Raw genomic sequence first — 22142 nt, forward strand, 5'->3', positions numbered from 1 at the left:
ATGTCCCTCTCGCTCTCTCTCTGGCTGGGTCATGTCCCTCTCTCTCTCTGGTTGGGTCATGTCCCTCTCTCTCTCTCTCTGGCTGGGTCATGTCTCTCTCTCTTTCTCTCTGGCTGGGTCATGTCCCTCCTCTCTCTCTCTCTCTCTCTCTCTCTCTCTCTCTCTCTCTCTCTCTCTCTCTCTCTCTCTCTGTCTTGGTCATGTCCCTCTATCTCTATCTCTCTGGCTGGGTCATGTCTCTCTATCCTTCTCTCTGGCTGGGTCATGTCTCTCTCTCTTTCTCTCTGGCTGGGTCATGTCTCTCTCTCTCTCTCACTCGCTGGGTCATGTCTCTCTCTCTCTCTAGCTTGGTCATGTCTCTCTCTCTCTCTCTCTCTAGCTTGGTCATGTCTCTCTCTCTCACTCGCTGGGTCATGTCTCTCTCTCTCTCTGGCTGGGTCATGCCTCTCTCTCTCTCTCTCTCTCTCTCTCTCTCTCTCTCTGGCTGGGTCACCTCTCTCTCTCTCTCTGGCTGGGTCATGTCTCTCTTTCTTTCTCTCTGGCTTGGTCATGTCCCTCTCTCTGGCTGGGTCATGTCCTTCTCTATCTCTCTCTGGCTGGGTCATGTCCCTCTCTCTCTCTCTCTCTGGCTGGGTCATGTCCCTCCTCTCTCTTTCTCTCTCTGGCTGGGTCATGTCTCTCTCGCTTTCTCTCTGGCTTGGTCATGTCCCTCTCTCTGGATGGGTCATGTCCCTCTCTATCTCTCTCTGGCTGGGTCATGTCCCCCTCTCTCTCTCTCTCTGGCTGGGTCATGTCTCTCTCTTTTTCTCTCTGGCTGGGTCATGTCCCTCTCTCTCTCTCTCTCTCTCTCTGGCTGGGTCATGTCTCTCTCTCTCTTTCTCTCTGGCTGGGTCATGTCTCTCTCTCTTTCTCTCTGGTTGGGTCATGACTCTCTCTCTCACTCGCTGGGTCATGTCTCTCTCTCTCTCTAGCTTGGTCATGTCTCTATCTCTCACTCGCTGGGTCATGTCTCTCTCTCTCTCTCTCTCTCTCTCTAGCTTGGTCATGTCTCTCTCTCTCTCTCTCTCTCTCTCTCTCTAGCTTGGTCATGTCTCTCTCTCTCTCTCTCTCTCTGGCTGGGTCACCTCTCTCTCTCACTCACTGGGTAATGTCTCTCTCTCTCTCTCTCTCTCTCTCTATCTAGCTGGATCATCTCTCTCTCTCTCTCTCTGGCTGGGTCATGTTCTCCTCTCTCTGGCTGGGTCACGTCTCTCTCTCTACCTAGCTGGATCATCTCCCTCTCTCTCTCTCACTCTCTCTCTCTCTTTGGCTGGGTTATGTCTCTGAAGCCTCTCTCTGCTTAGGGATGATGTATTTTCTGCTTCTCTCTGACATCGGTCCCTGACCTTGCCTCCAGCATCTCTCTCGCCCCTGACTCAGAACACTGTCCTGATCTGGAGGCTTGAACCCCTGTTGACACACACACACACACACACACACACACACACACACACACACACACACACACACACAGGAATACTCAAATACAGTGCATTTGGAAAGTATTCAGACCAATGCAACAATAGGTTTTTAGAAATGTTTGCACATTTACAACAAATAAAAAACGGAAATATCACATTTACGTAAGTATTCATACCGTTTAAACAGTATTTAGTTGAAGCACCATTGGCAGCGATTACAGCCTCGAGTCTTCGGTATGACACTACAAGCTTGGCACACCTGTATTTGGTGAGTTTCCCATTCTCTCAAGATCTGTCAGGTTGGATGGGGAGCGTTGCTTCACAGCTATTTCCAGGTCTCTCCAGAGATGTTCGATTGGGTTCAAGTCTGGGCTCTGGCTGGGCCACTCAAGGACATTCAGAGACTTGTCCCAAAGCCACTCCTGCATTGTTCTCACGCACCATCCCCATCCACAGCACCCTAGCAAAACCAAAACCTACTTGAAGATAACAACGCTCACTGTCGCCCCTAGTGGCCAGTTTCCACGTTATCTCCTAACATTCTCAGATGTGGATGAACATCACACACTGACTTGTATCGCAGGTGACATGGCTAGGATACACACACACATACACACGCTTATGCACACGCCCACACACGCAAACATACACACACATGCACAAACACACATGTACACACGCTCACACACAAACATAAAACAAAACACACACATGAACACCTTTAATCTTCTTGTGGTATGTAGATGTTATATCACGGTGTGCTGCAGGTTATGCTTCCAGCCAAAAGACATGGAGTATCTGTATAACAGTGAGTATCTGCAACATTCTGTAAGCCAGGTGATATCTGGCCAATCCTGGGCCAACCTGAACTGACCAACCACGGTGCACCATTGCTCAGGCAGTCATGTTTCACTTCCTCAAATTAACCTAGCTCAGGCAACCTCTCTGTGCCCACATAAAGGGTTAACATATCAAATGATCAACATATAACTTAAGCAAATGTAAAGGCTCAGAACTAAGCCATTCTGAAAATATTTTTTTGTGTGTTTTTAATTTGATTCTTGTAGAAATCTATCTAAATGTCAGACAGGGTAAGGAGGATATTTAACACAGGGGAGATTAAGAATGTTGTCATGTTGCTCATTGACCCAAACACAACAATAGCATTGGACACGGAGTACAAATGAACCACTGACAATGATCAGAGTAATCACTATAATGTTATTATGAGTCAATTTATTTCCCCTGTGTAGAGAAGGTTGCTGATGAGTAAATAACATCATTATAGACCGAGCATTGACCTTTTTCCCTAACCCTAGTCAATCTAGTCCAGTGGAGGGTGTTTGATGGAAATTTGTGCCAGAAACAAACCAAGACCAACAGTCTGAAACTTGTTTTGGAGTTTTAGCAATTATTTTGGTGAGTTCCAAAGGCTTTGCTGCAGAATTCAAGAGATTGTGTCTGTCTGTCTGTCTGTCTGTCTGTCTGTCTGTCTGTCTGTCTGCCAGTCTGTCTGCCAGTCTGTCTGTCTGTCTGTCTGTCTGTCTGTCTGTCTGTCTGTCTGTCTGTCTGTCTGTCTGTCTGCCTGCCTGCCTGCCTGCCTGCCTGCCTGCCTGCCTGCCTGTCTGTCTGTCTGTCTGTCTGTGTTAGAATAAGCGTGGTCACACCCCCTTACATTAAGCCCCCTATTGGCGATATCTACCTGAAGTGGAAATAGATCTCCATTTACTCCTCCTGTTCTTACTCCTCCTCTTCCTCCCTCTGGCAGGCATCCAGCGGACGTGCTATTCAGAGGGTGGGGGTATCAGAGCGAGGGATGAGAGAGGGGGAGAGGGAGGGGGATGGGTGACGGCTGCTCCACTTTTCCGTCTGACAGAGCAGAAGGGAAGCTGCCACTCTGTCCAACAGCTCTCCACAGCATGACTGACTTTAGCCTGCAGACGCTCACACACACACACTGCTTGAAACATTACACACACACACACCACTTTAAACACTACTCACACACGCACTCTGCTTTAAACACTACTCACACACACACTCTGCTTTTATCACTACTCACACACACACACTCCAAGATCGTAGACTTTAGTTTGCTTTATGCTGTGTCTATGGACAGCAAGAGTTTAGGCTAGAGTCAGAATGACTTCACCTGTTCAGTTTAAATTAGGGCTGCTGGACACTGCTGGGGGTTTGGTATAGAGCTGTTCCATGCAACAGCTTGGATGTATGGTGTAGGTATAGAATATAGCCACACAATGTCAGGGTATGGGCAACAGTATTGGCAACTAGAGTTTAGGTTAATTGTACAGAACTTTAGAGACATGCTACAGTCATCGCTGGACCCATAGTTTGGGACATACCTCCATCTCGGGACCCATAGTTTGGGACATACCTCCATTGCTGGACCCATAGTTTGGGACAAACCTCCATCTCGGGACCCATAGTTTGGGACATACTTCCATCTCTCTGGACCCATAGTTTGGGACAAACCTCCATCTCGGGACCCATAGTTTGGGACATACCTCCATCTCGGGACCCATAGTTTGGGACATACTTCCATCTCCCTGGACCCATAGTTTGGGACATACTTCCATTGCTGGACCCATAGTTTGGGACATACTTCCATTGCTGGACCCATAGTTTGGGACATACCTCCATCTCGGGACCCATAGTTTGGGACATACTTCCATCTCCCTGGACCCATAGTTTGGGACATACTGCCATCTCTCTGGACCCATAGTTTGGGACATACTTCCATCTCCCTGGACCCATAGTTTGGGACATACTGCCATCTCTCTGGACCCATAGTTTGGGACATACTTCCATCGCCCTGGACCCATAGTTTGGGACATACTGCCATCTCTCTGGACCCATAGTTTGGGACATACTTCCATCTCCCTGGACCCATAGTTTGGGACATACTGCCATCTCTCTGGACCCATAGTTTGGGACATACTTCCATCTCTCTGGACCCATAGTTTGGGACATACTTCCATCTCTCTTGACCCATAGTTTGGGACAAACCTCCATCTCTGGACCCATAGTTTGGGACATACTTCCATCTCGGGACCCATAGTTTGGGACATACTTCCATCTCGGGACCCATAGTTTGGGACATACCTCCATCTCTGGACCCATAGTTTGGGACATACTTACATCTCGGGACCCATAGTTTGGGACAAACCTCCATCTCCCTGGACCCATAGTTTGGGACAAACCTGCCATCTCTCTGGACCCATAGTTTGGGACATACTTCCATCTCTCTGGACCCATAGTTTGGGACATACTTCCATCTCTCTGGACCCATAGTTTGGGACAAACCTCCATCTATGGACCCATAGTTTGGGACATACTTCCATCTCGGGACCCATAGTTTGGGACATACTTCCATCTCGGGACCCATAGTTTGGGACATACCTCCATCTCTGGACCCATAGTTTGGGACATACTTACATCTCGGGACCCATAGTTTGGGGCAAACCTCCATCTCCCTGGACCCATAGTTTGGGACAAACCTCCATCTCGGGACCCATAGTTTGGGACATACCTCCATCTCTGGACCCATAGTTTGGGACATACCTCCATCTCCCTGGACCCATAGTTTGGGACATACCTCCATCTCTGGACCCATAGTTTGGGACATACCTCCATCTCCCTGGACCCATAGTTTGGGACAAACCTCCATCTCTGGACCCATAGTTTGGGACATACTTCCATCTCGGGACCCATAGTTTGGGACATACTTCCATCTCGGGACCCATAGTTTGGGACATACCTCCATCTCTGGACCCATAGTTTGGGACATACTTACATCTCGGGACCCATAGTTTGGGACAAACCTCCATCTCCCTGGACACATAGTTTGGGACAAACCTCCATCTCGGGACCCATAGTTTGGGACATACCTCCATCTCTGGACCCATAGTTTGGGACATACTTACATCTCGGGACCCATAGTTTGGGACAAACCTCCATCTCCCTGGACACATAGTTTGGGACAAACCTCCATCTCGGGACCCATAGTTTGGGACATACCTCCATCTCTGGACCCATAGTTTGGGACATACCTCCATCTCGGGACCCATAGTTTGGGACATACTTCCATTGCTGGACCCATAGTTTGGGACATACTTCCATTGCTGGACCCATAGTTTGGGACATACTTCCATCTCGGGACCCATAGTTTGGGACATACCTCCATCTCCCTGGACCCATAGTTTGGGACATACTTCCATCTCCCTGGACCCATAGTTTTGGACATACTTCCATCTCTGGACGCATAGTTTGGGTGCTAAAGGGGTGAGTCTATTCTATAAAATCTATTCTCTTGCACTAGTGTACATGTACAGTAGTTGTCTGTTGTGCGGGTATATGCTTTCATGACAAAGAGACAGAGCCAAAGTTGACTGTTTTGGCTGAGGAAGCAGTTTAATTGAGGTAATATTTACATGTAGGTATAGTTAGTGTGATAATAACAGAGTGTAGCAGCTGTGTTACGGGGGAGGGGGGTCAATGCAACTGAGATTTTCAGGAGTCTTATGGCCTGGGGGAAGAGGTTATTTAGGAGCCTCTTGGTACTAGACTTGGCGCTCCGGTACTGCTTGCCATATGGTAGCAGAGAGTACAGTCTATGACTGGGATGGCTGGAGTCTTTGACAATTTTGAGGGCCTTCCTCTGACACCACCTGGTATAAAGTTCCTGAATGGCAGGAAGCTTGGCCCTTGTGATGTACTGGGCCGTTCACACTACCCTACTGTAGTGTCTTGCGGTCGGAGGCAGAGCAGTTGCTATACCAGGCAGTGATGCAACCCGTCAGGATGCTCTCGATGGTGCAGCTGTAAAACCTTTTGAGGATCTGAGGATGCAGGCCAAATCTTTTCAGTCTCCTGACGGGGAATAGGTTTTGTCGTGCCCTCTTCACGACTGTCTTGGTATGCTTGGACCATGTTAGTTTGTTGGTGATGTGGACGCCAAGGAACTTGAAGCTCTCAACCTGCTCCACTACAGTCCTGTCAATGTTAATGGGGCCGTGCTTGTACCATAACTCCACCGCCACCATAGGGCACTCTGTTGACAACGTTGACATCAGCAAACCACTCTCCCACACAACACCACGCTGTCTGCCATCTGCCCGGTACTGTTGAAACCGGGATACTTTTCCAGCATGCATTTGGGAATCGAGGGTTTGTATCTGCCCACCGAAGTCGGTTACGACGTCAAACTGCAGTCAGGTCAAGACTCTGGTGTGGACGTCGAGCATGCAGAGGAGCTTCCATGAGACGGTTTCTGACAGTTTGTCATAAAATTATTCGGTTGTGCAAACCCACAGTTTCATCAGCTGTCTCAGGTCCGGGGCTGGCGTGGTTACACGTGGTCTGCGGTTGTGAGGCCAGTTGGATGTACTGACAAATTCTCTAAAACGACGTTGGAGGCGGCTTATGGTAGAGAAAATAAAATGTATTTCTCCGGCAACAGCTCTGGTGTACATTCCTGCAGTCGGCATGCCAATTGCACGCTCCGTCAAACACATCTGTGGCATTGTGACAAAACTTTACATTTTCGTGGCCTTTTGTTGCCCCTAGCATAAGGTGCACCTGATCTTGCTGTTTAATCATCTTCTTGATATGCCACACCTGTCAGGTGGATGGATTATCTTGGCAAAGGAGAAATGCTCACTAGCAGGGATGTAAACAATTTGAGAGAAATACGCTTTTTGTGGGTATGAAACAAGTCTGGGATGTTTTATTTCAGCTCATGAAACATGGGACCAACACTTGACATGTTGTGTTTATATTTTGTTCAGTATAGTTAGAATCAAAATCAGTTATTGTCACAGATCATTTGGTGCCAGCATGAAGAATAGGTTTCCAAAGTCTGCATAGGCTATCTCAGGATCTCACGGCAACCAGTGTTCCTTTGCTCTGGGCTAGCTAGCACACCAGGAAGATAGCTAATCCCTCTAAAGAGGCTTAGGAGTTAGCAATTAGCCTGGCCAGGGACCAAGGGCCAGGGGCCAGAGGTTGCACTGAAGCACTCCTGCACAAGATGTTAGAGAGAGAGTATACAGCAACGACACCACCATCGAGACAAAGTTGACGATTAGACATTAATGTTATGAATCTCATATTTATTGAGGAAGTGTATTGTCACTGGGAGCCCATGGGGCTCCTCAAAGGAAATTAATGGACAATTGTAGCATTGTTCACATAGGCAGTTTGAATTGACTTAAAAAATCCATTCTTTCTCATATCCAATTTCGATCTGAACTATTTCCTGCAGCCAGAAACTATTTCTGAACAGCCAAAAAGCTAATTTCAATCTGATATTTTGAAGTCATATGCAAACCACATCTATAGGTGGTTTGAAATCAGATACAAATATGATTCCTGGACTTGTATCTGAATGATTAAATCAGATTTATTTTCCCTGAAATGTTTTTTAGACTGTTTTTTGGCACATATTGTCACTTGCAAGCTTCTCGTTTGACAGTTTGACAAGAACATGTGGAAGCTAACTAGCTTCTTAATTGTTTGCAAAACGAATTAGTGAGTGTCCTTGCAAGCTTATTAGCTAGCTAGCGTGTTGACTGTTGTTGCCTGCCAAAAAGGACTTGTTTTGAAAGTTGAATCATATTATCCTTTGAGGCTTTACATGTGTTCTTACACTACAATTTAGAACATTCAAAGCATATTGGAAATGTCCATGGAAGGCATTGTTGTCACATAAACCTGCTACACAACTTCTGAGTGAGACGACGCAAGAGTACCACGAGTACCACCCACCGTTACCATAGCAACTTCTTACTCTTTCTTGGAACGTCTCACTTTATTTCTCTATATTTAGATATTTCTATTGAAATGCACTATAAGGGTGTTAACCTCCCTTTATCCTTCTGACATTTATTCTGTCTTTCATTGTCCTGCTCCCTTATTCTGGCTTTCATTGTCCGGCTCTCTTACTCTCTCTTTCATTGTCCTGCTCCCTTATTCTGTCTTTCAATATCCTGCTCCCTTATTCTGTCTTTCATTGTCCTGATCCCTTATTCTGTTTTTCAATGTTCTGCTCCCTTAATCTGTCTTTCATTGTCCTGCTCCCTTATTCTGTCCTTCAATGTCCTGCTCCCTTATTCTGTCTTTCAATGTCCTGCTCCCTTATTCTGTTTTTCAATGTCCTGCTCCCTTATTCTGTCTTTCATTGTCCTGCTCCCTTATTCTGTCCTTCAATGTCCTGCTCCCTTATTCTGTCTTTCAATGTCCTGCTCCATTATTCTGTCTTTCATTGTACTGATCCCTTATTCTGTTTTTCAATGTCCTGCTCCCTTATTCTATCTTTCATTGTCCTGCTCCCTTATTCTGTCTTTCATTGTCCTGATCCCTTATTCTGTTTTTCAATGTCCTGCTCCCTTATTCTGTCTTTCATTGTCCTGTTCCCTTATTCTGTCTTTCATTAATATAATATATCCCATTGAGCAGACGCTTTTGTCCAAAGCGACTTACAAGTCGGCTGGGGCCACTACTTTTACATATGGGTGGCCCCAGCGGGAATCGAACCCACGACGCTTGGCGTTGCAAGCGCCATGCTCTACCGACTGAGCCACACAGGACCCTTGTCCTGCTCCCTTATTCTGTCCTTCAATGTCCTGCTCCCTTATTCTGTCTTTCATTGTCCTGATCCCTTATTTTCTCACTCATTCATGGAAAGCCTAAGCACCGATCTCCTTATAACCAGATTGAGAGTGTTTGTCTGCCATCCTCCCCCTCTTCCTTGGGATAAGCCGACGCCTACGTGTGCCATTGTTGTGTGTGTGTGTGTGTGTGTGTGTGTGTGTGTGTCTGTTGCATGCTTAGCTGCATGGTTGGCTTTTGTCGTGACTCCTACTGTTAGAAAGAGTAGCACCAACCAGCTCTGTCCTGCTCACCTTCCACCTCATCCCTGCTAATAGAACAAAACCATGCAGAGGACTAATGAACAAAGTACTAAAATACACTTTAATATCCAATGAGAAAATGACTGACAGGGAAACAAAATTAACCAGCAGTGAAACATTCCTCTGGTACAGGAGATACAGAGACAATGTGTTGTTTTGATCTGTCCTTTGGAAGGGCAGCTTCTCTTAGTTTGGCTCTAGTGTTCAACCGGAAGCCAGTGGAGTGTGAGGAGCAGTGGGGTGACATGGGAGGCTTTGGGAAGGTTGAACACCAGGCTGGCTGCAGAATTCTGAATAGGTTGCAGCAGGAGACGGTCTCCAGAGATGCACTGAAGGAGGTGAGGTGTAGATGGAGCATGTTGTCTGAGGCGACCGGACCTCACTTATCACCGGATTTCATCTGGATAGAGAGGGGAGAAAGAAGTCAAGACGTAGAGTAGTTCTGTGAGAGTTTGAACCAGTGGACTCAATAGGCTGACTGAATGAGGAGCAGGTGTCACCAACCTTCTTTTCAAAGTGGTTGACAAAGTTGTCCAGAGAGTGAGTTTGGAGGGGGTGGTGGATTAACCCTCCTGTTGTGTTCGTTTCATGTGAACTAATTCTGTGTTCCCGGTCCAAAATGACCACCCTATTATAACTGATTATAAATCCATAATAATACATATATTATCACCTAATGTTGTCTTAGATCTTTTTATCAACTTAAGTTCTTGTGAACATTACAAGTTTTGAACTTCTATTTGCAATTTATGGCCTGAAGGCCTTGTCATGTCTTTGGTATCATTAAAGTAAAGACTGTTATGTTATCAAATCAATTCTCTGTAATTATTATTACGTAATTAAACTAATCATGTAAATGTAATTAACTAGGAAGTCGGGGCACCAAGGAAAATCTTCAGATTACAAAATTATAATTTTCCTAATATAACTCTTCAGATTTTTTAATATCTGATCAATTAGTCTTCTAATTAATTAATTATTCTTTACCTCACGTTAGTCTCATTCCAAACGTCGTAAATGGTTGTTTATCTGCACGAACTCATCCTATACTATAGATCATCCATACACCAATTGTCTTAATAATGACTTGGTTAAACTTTAAAGGGAATACTGTTATCTTTCATTAAAGGTTTAACATCACCTTACATCATTTCACAAATCATTTCATCTTTGTTCATTCATTTTATTCAAGAATTGGATGCAAACCCCATAATTGAGAAATGTACATATTCAGAGATCTAGTTATGTGTTTCCAGTCGTCTCTGAGGTCACCAAATGAAACACACTTCTCATACCCGTCCCTTAAATGTCCACGAACCATTCCCACCTTTTCACAAGTGGACCTTTTGTATCAAATCCCCATTTTGGGGATTTAGGAGTTCGCCATGTGAAATCCTTTGTTCTCTCTATGTGTCTCTTTCTGCATGTCCAGTGGGAGAGAGTCTCCGCCAGGAATTTAGGATCTGAGATAACAGAACCTGGGTGTAGGAGAGAGAGAGTGAAGGGGATGCCACGATCTATACCCAGAAAGTGCCACGTCATGACAGCCTCATTGACCTGAGCTCATACAACTTATTTTGTATGGATTATTTTGACTGTAACAAACACTTAGATAAACATAGTGTGCTATTTATCACAGACTACTTTCTGTCAAAGTTTAACAAGGACTCTCTCCTCTTCAACAGTGTCACGATCAAAGAGATGATCAAGACCCTCACATTGTAAGGGTTTTCCTCTGGTGAAGGAGAAACGGACCAAAATGCAGCGTGGTGGTTATTCATGTTCTTTAATAAAGGAACTAGACATGAAATAACTAACAAAACAATAAGTGTGCGAAAACCTAAACATTCCTATCTGGTGAAAACACAGAGACAGGAACAATCACCCACAAACACACAGTGAAACCCAGGCTACCTAAATATGGTTCCCAAACAGAGACAATGACTAACACCTGCCTCTGATTGAGAACCATATCAGGCCGAACACAGAAACAGACAAACAAGACATCCAACATAGAATGCCCCACTCAGATCACACCCTGACCAACCAAAACATAGAAACATACAAAGCAAAATATGGTCAGGGTGTGACACACATACAGTATGTTTTTTGGTCATTGTGGTACAACAGAATGAATTGTGAGCAAGACCTCAAAAAAGCTTTATATACCAAAGCTACGAGAATGGTTCTATATATTTTTGAAACAATGTTGTGATTGTTTGTGAGAACGCAAACAGGTGTGGTTCCCGTGGGGGACAGACTGGGGAAAGGTTACCATGGCAGTTGCCATGGAAGCCAAGAAGGCAAGCGAGGTGTGTGCTCAAACACACATGCATGTGGGAGTCTGGGAGAGGAAGTGTGTCCATCTGATGAATGGGCATGTGCCTGAACTCAATTTTATACACTACTTGTAGTCTCACCCATTAATTTCTAATGACTGGTCATTTTTGGCCAGGAACACCACATGTGTACAAAAGTTAATTGAAACACCCAAAATGTAATGAAAGTCATCCAAATGTATTTTGTGTGTTCAGATACCCTGTTTGAACAAAGTCATGGAACCTTATGACAATCAGATAATATGAACTACATTTTTGAAAGAGAAAACTTGTAAATCAAGGTTGGAAGGTTGAGATTGAGATGGTGCATGACCATCTGGGTAGGAGCTGAGTGGCTAGGGTTGGAGGAAAGGGAGACAGAAAAGGAAACAAAGTAGTGATCAGAGACCTGGAGGGGGTTGCAGTGAGATTGGTAAGAAAACAGCCTATAGTAAAGATGAGGTCAAGTGTATTGCCTGCCTTGCAAGTGGGAGGGGACTGGGAAAGGGTGAGTTCAAATAAGGCAAGTTTTGAAAAGAGAGTGTTGGAAAGATATGAATCGAATGCAGAAGTCGGGAGGTTGAAATTGCCAAATACGAAGAGCTGTGAACCGTCGTCAGGAAATTAGCTCATCAAGATGTCAAGATCATTTCAAGGGCACCTTGTGGGCGATAGATGACAAAAATGTTAATCTTCAGTGGGCAAGTGACAGTGACAGCACAGAATCCAACTGAGGAGATGGACAGGTGAGTTGCTCTATGACACCCACACGTGTCACAGGACTCGTCTGAAGGGAACTGGTACCAGTTAAAATGGTCATTTGGAAGGACTTTGGAAAGGTTAACTGGTCCAAGGTCTGGAAGTTTACACCTGGATACATGATACTCGGGGCTCCCGAGTGGCACAGCGGTCTAAGGCACTGTATCTCAGTGCTAGAGGCGTCACTACAGATACCCTGGTTCGAATCCAAGCTGTATCACAACTGGTCGTGATTGGGAGACCCATAGGGGTGTGCACAATTGGCTCAGCGTCGTCCGGGTTTTGTCGTTGTAGGCCGTCATGGTAAATAAGATTTTGTTCTTAACTGACATGCCTAGTTAAATAAAGGTTCAATAAAAAATGTAAAATAATCTCCACTCCAGAGGTTGACTAGTATTCCTGGTAGACTGTTAACTCTCAGAGCGCTGCTGAACATAATTGTGGTTTTTGGGTCTGTTCAAAGGCACACAGGTGCACTTGCACACAAACACACACACACACACACACACACACAGACACACGTATGTGCACTCTTTGACACACACACACAAAAACACACACTGAGTGCATGCTGCTATCCGTTAGCAGTGTCATCATCACTAAAGATGTCTTCAGTGTTTGTAGTGTCACTGCTTAGACACATTATGTAACAACTGGGTCATGTGGAAGGATATGAGTGTGAAGGTGAATGTCTGAGTGTGTACAGTATGTGGTTATGTCAGAGATAGTTGTGAAGGTGTGTCTTGGAGTGTGTACGTATGTATGTCTGACATGCTGACCAAACCGCACACGCGTGTTGACCCACACCAGACGCCATCAGGACACGCAAGTTGAAATATCAAAACAAACTCTGAATCAATTATATTAATTTGGGGACAGATGAAAAACATTAAACATGTACACACTTGCAATCGCGACGCGAGCGGTGTGGTACGCATGTGAGATTGTTAGGAAGGTCTGTGTGTCAATGAGTGTGTGCGTGTGTATGTCTGAGACTGTGTGTCAATGAGTGAACGTGCCCATGGGCTAGACTCTAGAGAATCATTTTTTGCTGTTTTACCGAATAGCTTCCTATGCGTACCATCACATGTAGCTATGAAATGTAGCTATGACATGTATCTATAACATCTACCTATAACATGTAGCTATGACATGTAGCTATGACATGTAGCTATGACATGTAGCTATGACCTCTACCTGCAATATGTAGCTATGACATGTAGCTATGACATCTACCTGTAACATGTAGCTATGACATGTAGCTATGACATGTAGCTATGCCATGTAGCTATGACATCTACCTATAACATGTAGCTATGACATGTAGCTATAATATGTAGCTATGACATCGACCTGTAACATGTAGCTATGACATGTAGCTATAACGTGTAGCTATGACATGTAACTATGACATCTACATGTAGCTTGTAGCTATGACATGTAGCTATGACATCTACCTGTAACATGTAGCTATGACATGTAGCTAGGACATGTAGCTATAACATGTAGCTATAACATGTAGCTATGACATCTACATGTAACATGTAGCTATGACATGTAGCTATGACATGTACCTATAACTAAGCATTTTTCTACGGCTGGCCATGCTTTCCACCTGGCTACTCCTACCCCGGTCAACAGCACTGCACACCCCACAGCAACTTGTTCATTGATCTGGCCAAGGCTTTCGACTCTGTCAATCACCACATCCTCATCAGCAGACTCGACAGCCTTGGTTTCTCAAATGATTGCCTCGCCTGGTTCACCAACTTCTTCTCTGATAGAGTTCAGCGTGTCAAATTGGAGGGTCTGCTGTCCGGACCTCTGGCAGTCTCTATGGGGGTGACACAGGGTTCAATTCTTGGACCGACTCTCTTCTCTGTATACATCAATGATGTCGCTCTTGCTGCTGGTGAGTCTGATCCACCTCTACGCAGACGACAACATTCTGTATACTTCTGGCCCTTCTTTGGACACTGTGTTAACAACCCTCCAGGCAAGCTTCAATGCCATACAACTCTCCTTCTGTGGCCTCCAATTGCTCTTAAATACAAGTAAAACTAAATGCATGCTCTTCAACCGATCGCTACCTGCAACTACCCGCCTGTCCAACATCACTACTCTGGACGGCTCTGACTTAGAATACGTGGACAACTACAAATACTTAGGTGTCTGGTTAGACTGTAAACTCTCCTTCCAGACCCATATCAAACATCTCCAATCTAAAGTTAAATCTAGAATTGGCTTCCTATTTCGCAACAAAGCATCCTTCACTCATGCTGCCAAACATACCCTTGTAAAACTGACCATCCTACCAATCCTCGACTTTGGCGATGTAATTTACAAAATAGCCTCCAATACCCTACTCAACAAATTGGATGCAGTCGATCACAGTGCAATCCGTTTTGTCACCAAAGCCCCATATACTACCCACCATTGCGACCTGTACGCTCTCGTTGGCTGGCCCTCACTTCATACTCGTCGCCAAACCCACTGGCTCCATGTCATCTACAAGACACTGCTAGGTAAAGTCCCCCCTTATCTCAGCTCGCTGGTCACCATAGCATCTCCCACCTGTAGCACACGCTCCAGCAGGTATATCTCTCTAGTCACCCCCAAAACCAATTCTTTCTTTGGCCGCCTCTCCGTCCAGTTCTCTGCTGCCAATGACTGGAGCGAACTACAAAAATCTCTGAAACTTGAAACACTTATCTCCCTCACTAGCTTTAATAAGCACCAACTGTCAGAGCAGCTCACAGATTACTGCACCTGTACATAGCCCACCTATAATTTAGCCCAAACAACTACCTCTTTCCCTACTGTATTAAATTAATTTATTTATTTTGCTCCTTTGCACCCCATTATTTTTATTTCTACTTTGCACATTCTTCCATTGCAAATGTACCATTCCAGTGTTTTACTTGCTATATTGTATTTACTTTGCCACCATGGCCTTTTTTTGCCTTTACCTCCCTTATCTCACCTCATTTGCTCACATCGTATATAGACTTGTTTATACTGTATTATTGACTGTATGTTTGTTTTGCTCCATGTGTAACTCTGTGTCGTTGTATGTGTCGAACTGCTTTGCTTTATCTTGGCCAGGTCGCAATTATAAATGAGAATTTGTTCTCAACTTGCCTACCTGGTTAAATAAAGGTGAAATAAAATAAAATAAATAAATAACATTTACCTGTAACATGTAGCTATGCCATATAGCTATGACATCTACCTGTAATATATAGCTATGACATGTATCTATTACATGGAGCTATAACATGTAGCTATGACATCTACATGTAACATGTAGCTGTGACATGTAGCTATGTCATGTAGCTATGACATGTAGCTATAACATGTAGCTATGATATCTACCTGTAACATGTGGCTATAACATTTAGCTATGACATGTAGCTATGACATCTACCTGTAACATGTAGCTATAACATGTAGCCATGACATATTCCAAATTATGGGTTTCTAACATGTACTTTATGTGCAACAGACAGACACACACATTGCCTATCCATAGTTCAGCAGACAGTCACAGATAATCACTGATTATATGTCAACCAGCTGGGCTTGTGTGTGTGTGTGTGTACGTGCGTGTCTGTCTGTCTGTCTGTCTGTCTGTCTGTCTGTCTGTCTGTCTGTCTGCCTGTCTGTCTGCCTGTCTGTTGAAATCAGTGTAATCTAAGTGTTATATGCCAGGGCTCAGATTATACTCTCTTGCAGGTGCCATGCCAGTGTTTACAGCATAGTGACTGTCTGTCCCTTACCAGGTTGCAGACTGATATCCTTTTGCCCTGACCATGCCCTCAAAGCTCTTGGTCTACCAAATCTTTGGCCCTTCCACAGCAGGCGTTTGACCTAGAACAGCTATGAAAGATCATTTAGAAGGAAGGTGGTTTCTTAAAATGATGTCTCTACCTGTCTTTCCAACTGAGATCCAATCTGGAACTGTGAAGTGTATTCCGAATCGCAGGGTTCATGGGGGACGATAGAAGTTTGTCAGGAAAAAACTCCTTCATTAATAATAACCCCTTTTGAACAAGAACATGGCTTCCTGTTTGCCTTCTGTGTCTCGGTCTGTGTACGGTGGCAGCATTACCAACTGGTTTAAAGTTGATTACATCTCAGCTGTGTTATAACAGAGGCAGTAAATTCTGTTTCAGCTGTACTTAATTAACGCCCAGTCCTGAGGGGGCTGACAGCTAGTTCAGTAAGTGTCAGGGCTAAGCATACATATTGCTCTAAAGAATCTCTTTGAATTCTCATAACAACTCTGTTATAACTGGCGCCACAGTCTGGCATTAGTTGACGTGCCAGAGACAAGGCAGAGCATAGTTTAGTGTTGATAGCTGTGTGTCAGACTGGTCATTAGTACAGTTAGAGTCACTTTCTAACAGCTCTTTGAAGACTTGTATCACTGTTATAAATAGTAAAACTGGTACAAGACATTTGTAGTAGAGCATGGTTAGCATGTCAATGTCTGTAAGGCTGGTCATTAGTTCAATTAGAGACTCTGAGTGTTCCCATTGATCGACCTTAACATCACACTTTTCATTCGAGAATTTAAAACACATCACCCACAGAGAGCGAGGCGAACCACTATCTAATTCATCCGGAGAGAGAGGAGAGGCACAACATTGCCCAACAGGACAAGAGAGAGACAGAGAGAAGATTTCAAAATTTACTCCATCTATACAATTTTACTACTATTTGGAGAAGAGACATAATAAGTACAAATGTTCTTGACTGGAACTAAGGGGCCTGGCCTGAACCATGAAAATCATCCCCAGACCATTATTCCTCCTCCACCAAACTTTACAGTTGGCACTATGCATTTGGGCAGGTAGCGTTCTCCTGGCATCCACCAAACTTTACAGTTGGCACTATGCATTGGGGCAGGTAGCGTTCTCCTGGCGTCCACCAAACTTTACAGTTGGCACTATGCATTGGGGCAGGTAGCGTTCTCCTGGCGTCCACCAAACTTTACAGTTGGCTTATGCATTTGGGCAGGTCGCGTTCACCTGGCGTCCACCAAACTTTACAGTTGGCACTATGCATTGGGGCAGGTAGCGTTCTCCTGGCGTCCACCAAGCCTAGATTCATTCGTCGGGCTGCTGGTGGTGAAGCGTGATTAATCACTCAAGAGAATGCGTTTTCACTGCTCTAGAGTCCAATGACGGCGAGCTTTACACCACTCCAGCTGAAGCTTGGCATTGCGCATGGTGATCTTAGGCTTGTGTGCAGCTGCTCGGCCATGGAAACCCATTTAATGAAGCTCCCGATGAACAGTTGTTGTGCTGACATTTCCAGAGCCAGTTTGGAACTTGGTAGTGAGTGTTTCAAGTGAGGACAGACGAGTTTTATGCACTAAGGGCTTCAGCACTGCGCCTTCCAGTTCTGTGAGCTTGACTGGTCTACCAATTTGCTTCATAGTCGTTGTTGCTCTTAGACGTTTCCAAATCACAATGACTGCACTTACAGTTGATCAGGGCAGCTCTAGCAAGGCAGAACATGTATGAACTGACTTGTTGGAAAGGTGGCATCCTATGACAGTGCCATGTTGAAGAGCTCTTCAGTAAGGCCATTCTACTGCCAATGTGTGTTTATGGAGAAATGGAGATTGCATGTCTGTGTGCTCGATTTTATACACCTGTCAGAAATGGGTGTGGCTGAAATAGCCGAATCCACTAATTTGAAGGGGTGTCCACATATGAATATGTATATATAGCTGTATGTGACCGACCACCAGAATTTGGTATTATGCAGCAAAAATTGAAATGTTGTTTTTTACGTTGGATAAAAGTAGAGAATCAGAGCTACTAAATGGCATATCATACACTGCAGTTGAGGAACAATGGGAAAGTAATTCTGCTTTGAAAGTTGATGAAATTGTAACTTCCTTTTGAGAAAATGTCCCTTGTTTGTTTTGGCACACCTACTGGAGAGCTCTTCTTTGTCTAAACCTATTCAACTTTGTCACACCTTAGCCCCTCCTATCTCTTTAAAACCCTCTCTAGGGTATGTGGGGCGGTAGCGTCTCACCTCGTCAACAGCCAGTGAAACTGCAGAGCGTCAATTTCAAAACAACAGAAATCCCATAATTAAAATTCCTCAAACATACATGTATTTTACACCATTTTAAAGATACACTTCTGTAAAACCAGCCACAGTGTCCGATTTCAAAAAAGCTTTACGACGAAAGCACACCAAACGATTATGTGAGGTCAGAGCCAAGTCAAAGGATAAACACAGCCATTTTTCCAGCCAAAGAGAGGAGTCACAAAAAGCACAAATAGAGATAAAACTAATCACTAACTTCTGATGATCTTCATCAGATGACACTCATAGGACTTCATGTTACACAATGCATGTATGTTTTGTTCGGTAAAGTTCATATTTCTATCCGAAAATCTGAGTTTACATTGGCGCGTTATGTTCAATAGTTCCAAAACGTCTGGTGATTTTGCAGAGAGCCACATCAATTTACACAAATAGTCACCATAAATGTTGATGAAAATATAAGTGTTATACATGGAATTTTAGATCCACTTCTCCTTAATGCAACCGCTGTGTCAAATAAATAAAAAACTTTACGGAAAAAGCACACCATGCAATAATCTGAGTACGGCACTCAGACGACAAATCAACCCAAAGAGATATGCGCCATGTTGGAGTCAACGGAAGTCATAAATAGCATTTTAAATATTCACTTACCTTTGATGATCTTCATCATAATGCACTCCCAGGAATCCCGTTTCCACAATAAATATTGCATATCCTAGGATCTGTGCCTGAGTAGCAGGCAGTTCACTCTGGGCGCGCTTTTCATCCGGACGTGAAAATACTGCCCCCTACCCCAAAGAAGTTAAGGATTCACTTGTGAGGCCATATGCTAAACAAAGCAAGTAAGGTAATGTAGTAAACAACTACAGATTAAGACTAAAAGTGGTGAAAGTAGTAGCGTCAGATAAAAATACACTTTATCTAGTCCTTGGCCTATATCCTAATCTGACTTTGGTGCAGGTCATGTTGTTCTTGACATTATCGTCTCTGGTAAACACACACTATATCAAATAAAATCAATGTGTAATTGTCACATGCACATGATACAGAAGGTATAAACGCTCCAGGGAAATGGTTACTTGCATAAAATAAAAGGTGTCCAGATAAACATATTTTATAAACATTCTATAATTATTAGATTAATTTTATGCAGACATAGTTGTCTAAATTTATGGGTCTAGTGAAATAAATGCTATAACCACCCCCTAGCCACAGCTAGCTAATTGGATGGGTCACCATTGTCTAGACATGTACACATGTTCATGAAATGCGATAGATGGCCGTAATCACCCCTAGACACACCTGTAATCACCCGAGACACATCTGACTAACTTGACTGGTCACCCCCAGACCCAACTGGCTAACTTGATGGGTCATGTAATCACCTGGCAAAGTGGAGTCTTTTGTTCAGACATGTAGCTAGCTAGCTAAACAAAGACCCATAATCCCAACCCATGCATGAATTGCTGTAGTATTAAACTGCAGGTACCTAAAGCTAAACAACTAGGTTCAACATTAGCTAGCTAGCCAACATTAGGCTATAACTAGCAATGCAAATGGATTTCAGAGTTACAAATACATACATTTGGCAGGAGATTAGGAAGTGCAGCTCAGTTTCCACCTCATTTCGTGGGCAGTGTGCACATAGCCTGTCTTCTTTTGAGAGCCTGGTCTGCCTACAGTGGCCTTTCTCAATAGCAAGGCTATGCTCACAGAATCTGTACATAGTCAAAGCTTTCCTTAAATTTGGGTCAGTCACAGTGGTCAGGTATTCTGCCACTGTGTTCTCTACTGGGCCAAATACCATTCTAGTTTGCTCAGTTTTTTTGTTAATTATTTCCAATGTGTCATGTAATTATCGTATTGTTTTCACATGATTTGCTTGGGTCTAATTGTGTTGCTGTCCTGGTGCTCTGTGGGGTCTGTTTGTGTTTGTGAACAGAGCCCCAGGACCAGCTTGCTTAGGGGACTCTTCTCCAGGTACGTCTCTCTGTAGGTGATGGCTTTATTATGTAAGGTTTGGGAATTGCTTCCTTTTAAGTGGTTGTAGAATTTAGCTGCTCTTTTCTGGATTTGAATAATTAGTGGGTATCGGCCTAATTCTGCTCAGCAAGCATTATTAGGTGTTTTACGTTGTACACTGAGGATATTTTTTGATGTTTGTCTCATTTTGTGAATTATTGGTTGGTGAGCGGACCCCAGACCTCACAAACATAAAGGGCAATGGGTTCTATAACTGATTCAAGTATATTTAGCGAGATCCTAATTGGTATGTCAAATTTTATGTTCCTTTTGATGGCATAGAATGCCCTTCATGCCTTGTCTCTCAGATCGTTCACAACTTTCTGGAAGTTACCTGTGGCGCTGATGTTTCGGCCGAGTTACTGTATGTATAATTTTTGTGTGTGCTCTAGGGGAATTTGCATTTGTGGTCCTTGTGACTGGACTTTTTTTGGAACACCATTATTTTGGTCTTACTGAGATTTCCTATCAGATCCCAGGTCTGGCAGAATCTGTGCAGAAGATATAGGTGCTGCTGTAGGACCTTGGTTGATGACAGAATCACCAGATCATCAGCAACCAGTAGACATTTGAGTTCAGATTCTAGTAGGGTGAGGCCAGGTACTGCAGACTGTTCTAGTGCCCTTGCCAAGTCGTTCATATATATGATGAAGAGGGTGGGGCTTAAGCTGCATCCATGTCTCACTCCACGGCCATGTGGAAAGAAATGTGTGTGTTTCTTGCCAATTTTAACCGCACACTTGTTGTTTGTGTACTCTCTCTCTCTCTCTCTCTCTCTCTCCTCTCTTTTTTCTTTAAGACATTTGGTTTGAGTGCACCTGTGTGCTCCTCTGTGACCTTTTTTTGTGTGTGTTGGTGTGTGTGTTTCCCTTACTGTGTGTGTCCCATGTTTCCCCCGTCTTCAGGGAAGCTGGTGCTGAGAACTGGGACACAGAGGGCTGCCAAACGCTCGCTTCTGCCGCTGTCCACACCAAATGCCTTTGCAGCAGGATCTCCACCTATGCCATACTAGCGCAGCAAGCTAAAGACCCGGTGAGTCACATCTCCCACTCTGCTCTTTAACACCGAGGTTACCGAGGTAACACTAACTGGAGCCAGCAAGCTAATGTGTTGGTGTGTTGTGTGGAAATTTACAAGCTAGAGATTGTTGTTACTTTAATTTAAACAGTCCACTTGGTCAGGGAAATGGAAGAAATTCACTGGTTGTCCTTGAAGTTTGAGACAGGAGACAAGTGGCTGTATGAGATACAGCTGATAGAAATACTTTTGAGATTTGATAGACTAGAATACGTCATATAGCTACAGTTGAAGACAGAAGTTTACATACACCTTAGCCAGATACATTTAAACTCAGTTTTTCACAATTGCTGACATTAAATCCTAGTAACAATTTCCTGTCTTAGGTTAGTTAGGATCACCACTTTATTTTAAGAATGTGAAATGTCAGAATAACAGTAGAGAGAATTATTTATTTCAGCTTTTATTTCTTTCATCACATTCCCAGTGGGTCAGAGGTTGACATACACTCAATTAGTATTTGCTAGCATTGCCTTTAAATTGTTTAACTCGGGTCAAAC

The 22142-nt window shown here is 44.0% G+C and overlaps 1 protein-coding gene across 1 annotated transcript in view; it reads left to right on the forward strand.

Moving 5' to 3' along the window:
* Positions 1-22142, forward strand: part of adgrb2 (adhesion G protein-coupled receptor B2) — a 600103-nt gene that overhangs the window by 446270 nt on the left and 131691 nt on the right. The window contains exon 17 of the mRNA XM_064979676.1: positions 21471-21597. Coding sequence (XP_064835748.1) covers positions 21471-21597 — 127 coding nt within the window. The remainder of the gene's footprint in view (positions 1-21470; positions 21598-22142) is intronic.

This window comes from Oncorhynchus masou, chromosome 12 (genome assembly GCF_036934945.1).
Source record: "Oncorhynchus masou masou isolate Uvic2021 chromosome 12, UVic_Omas_1.1, whole genome shotgun sequence".
Taxonomy (NCBI): domain Eukaryota; kingdom Metazoa; phylum Chordata; class Actinopteri; order Salmoniformes; family Salmonidae; genus Oncorhynchus; species Oncorhynchus masou.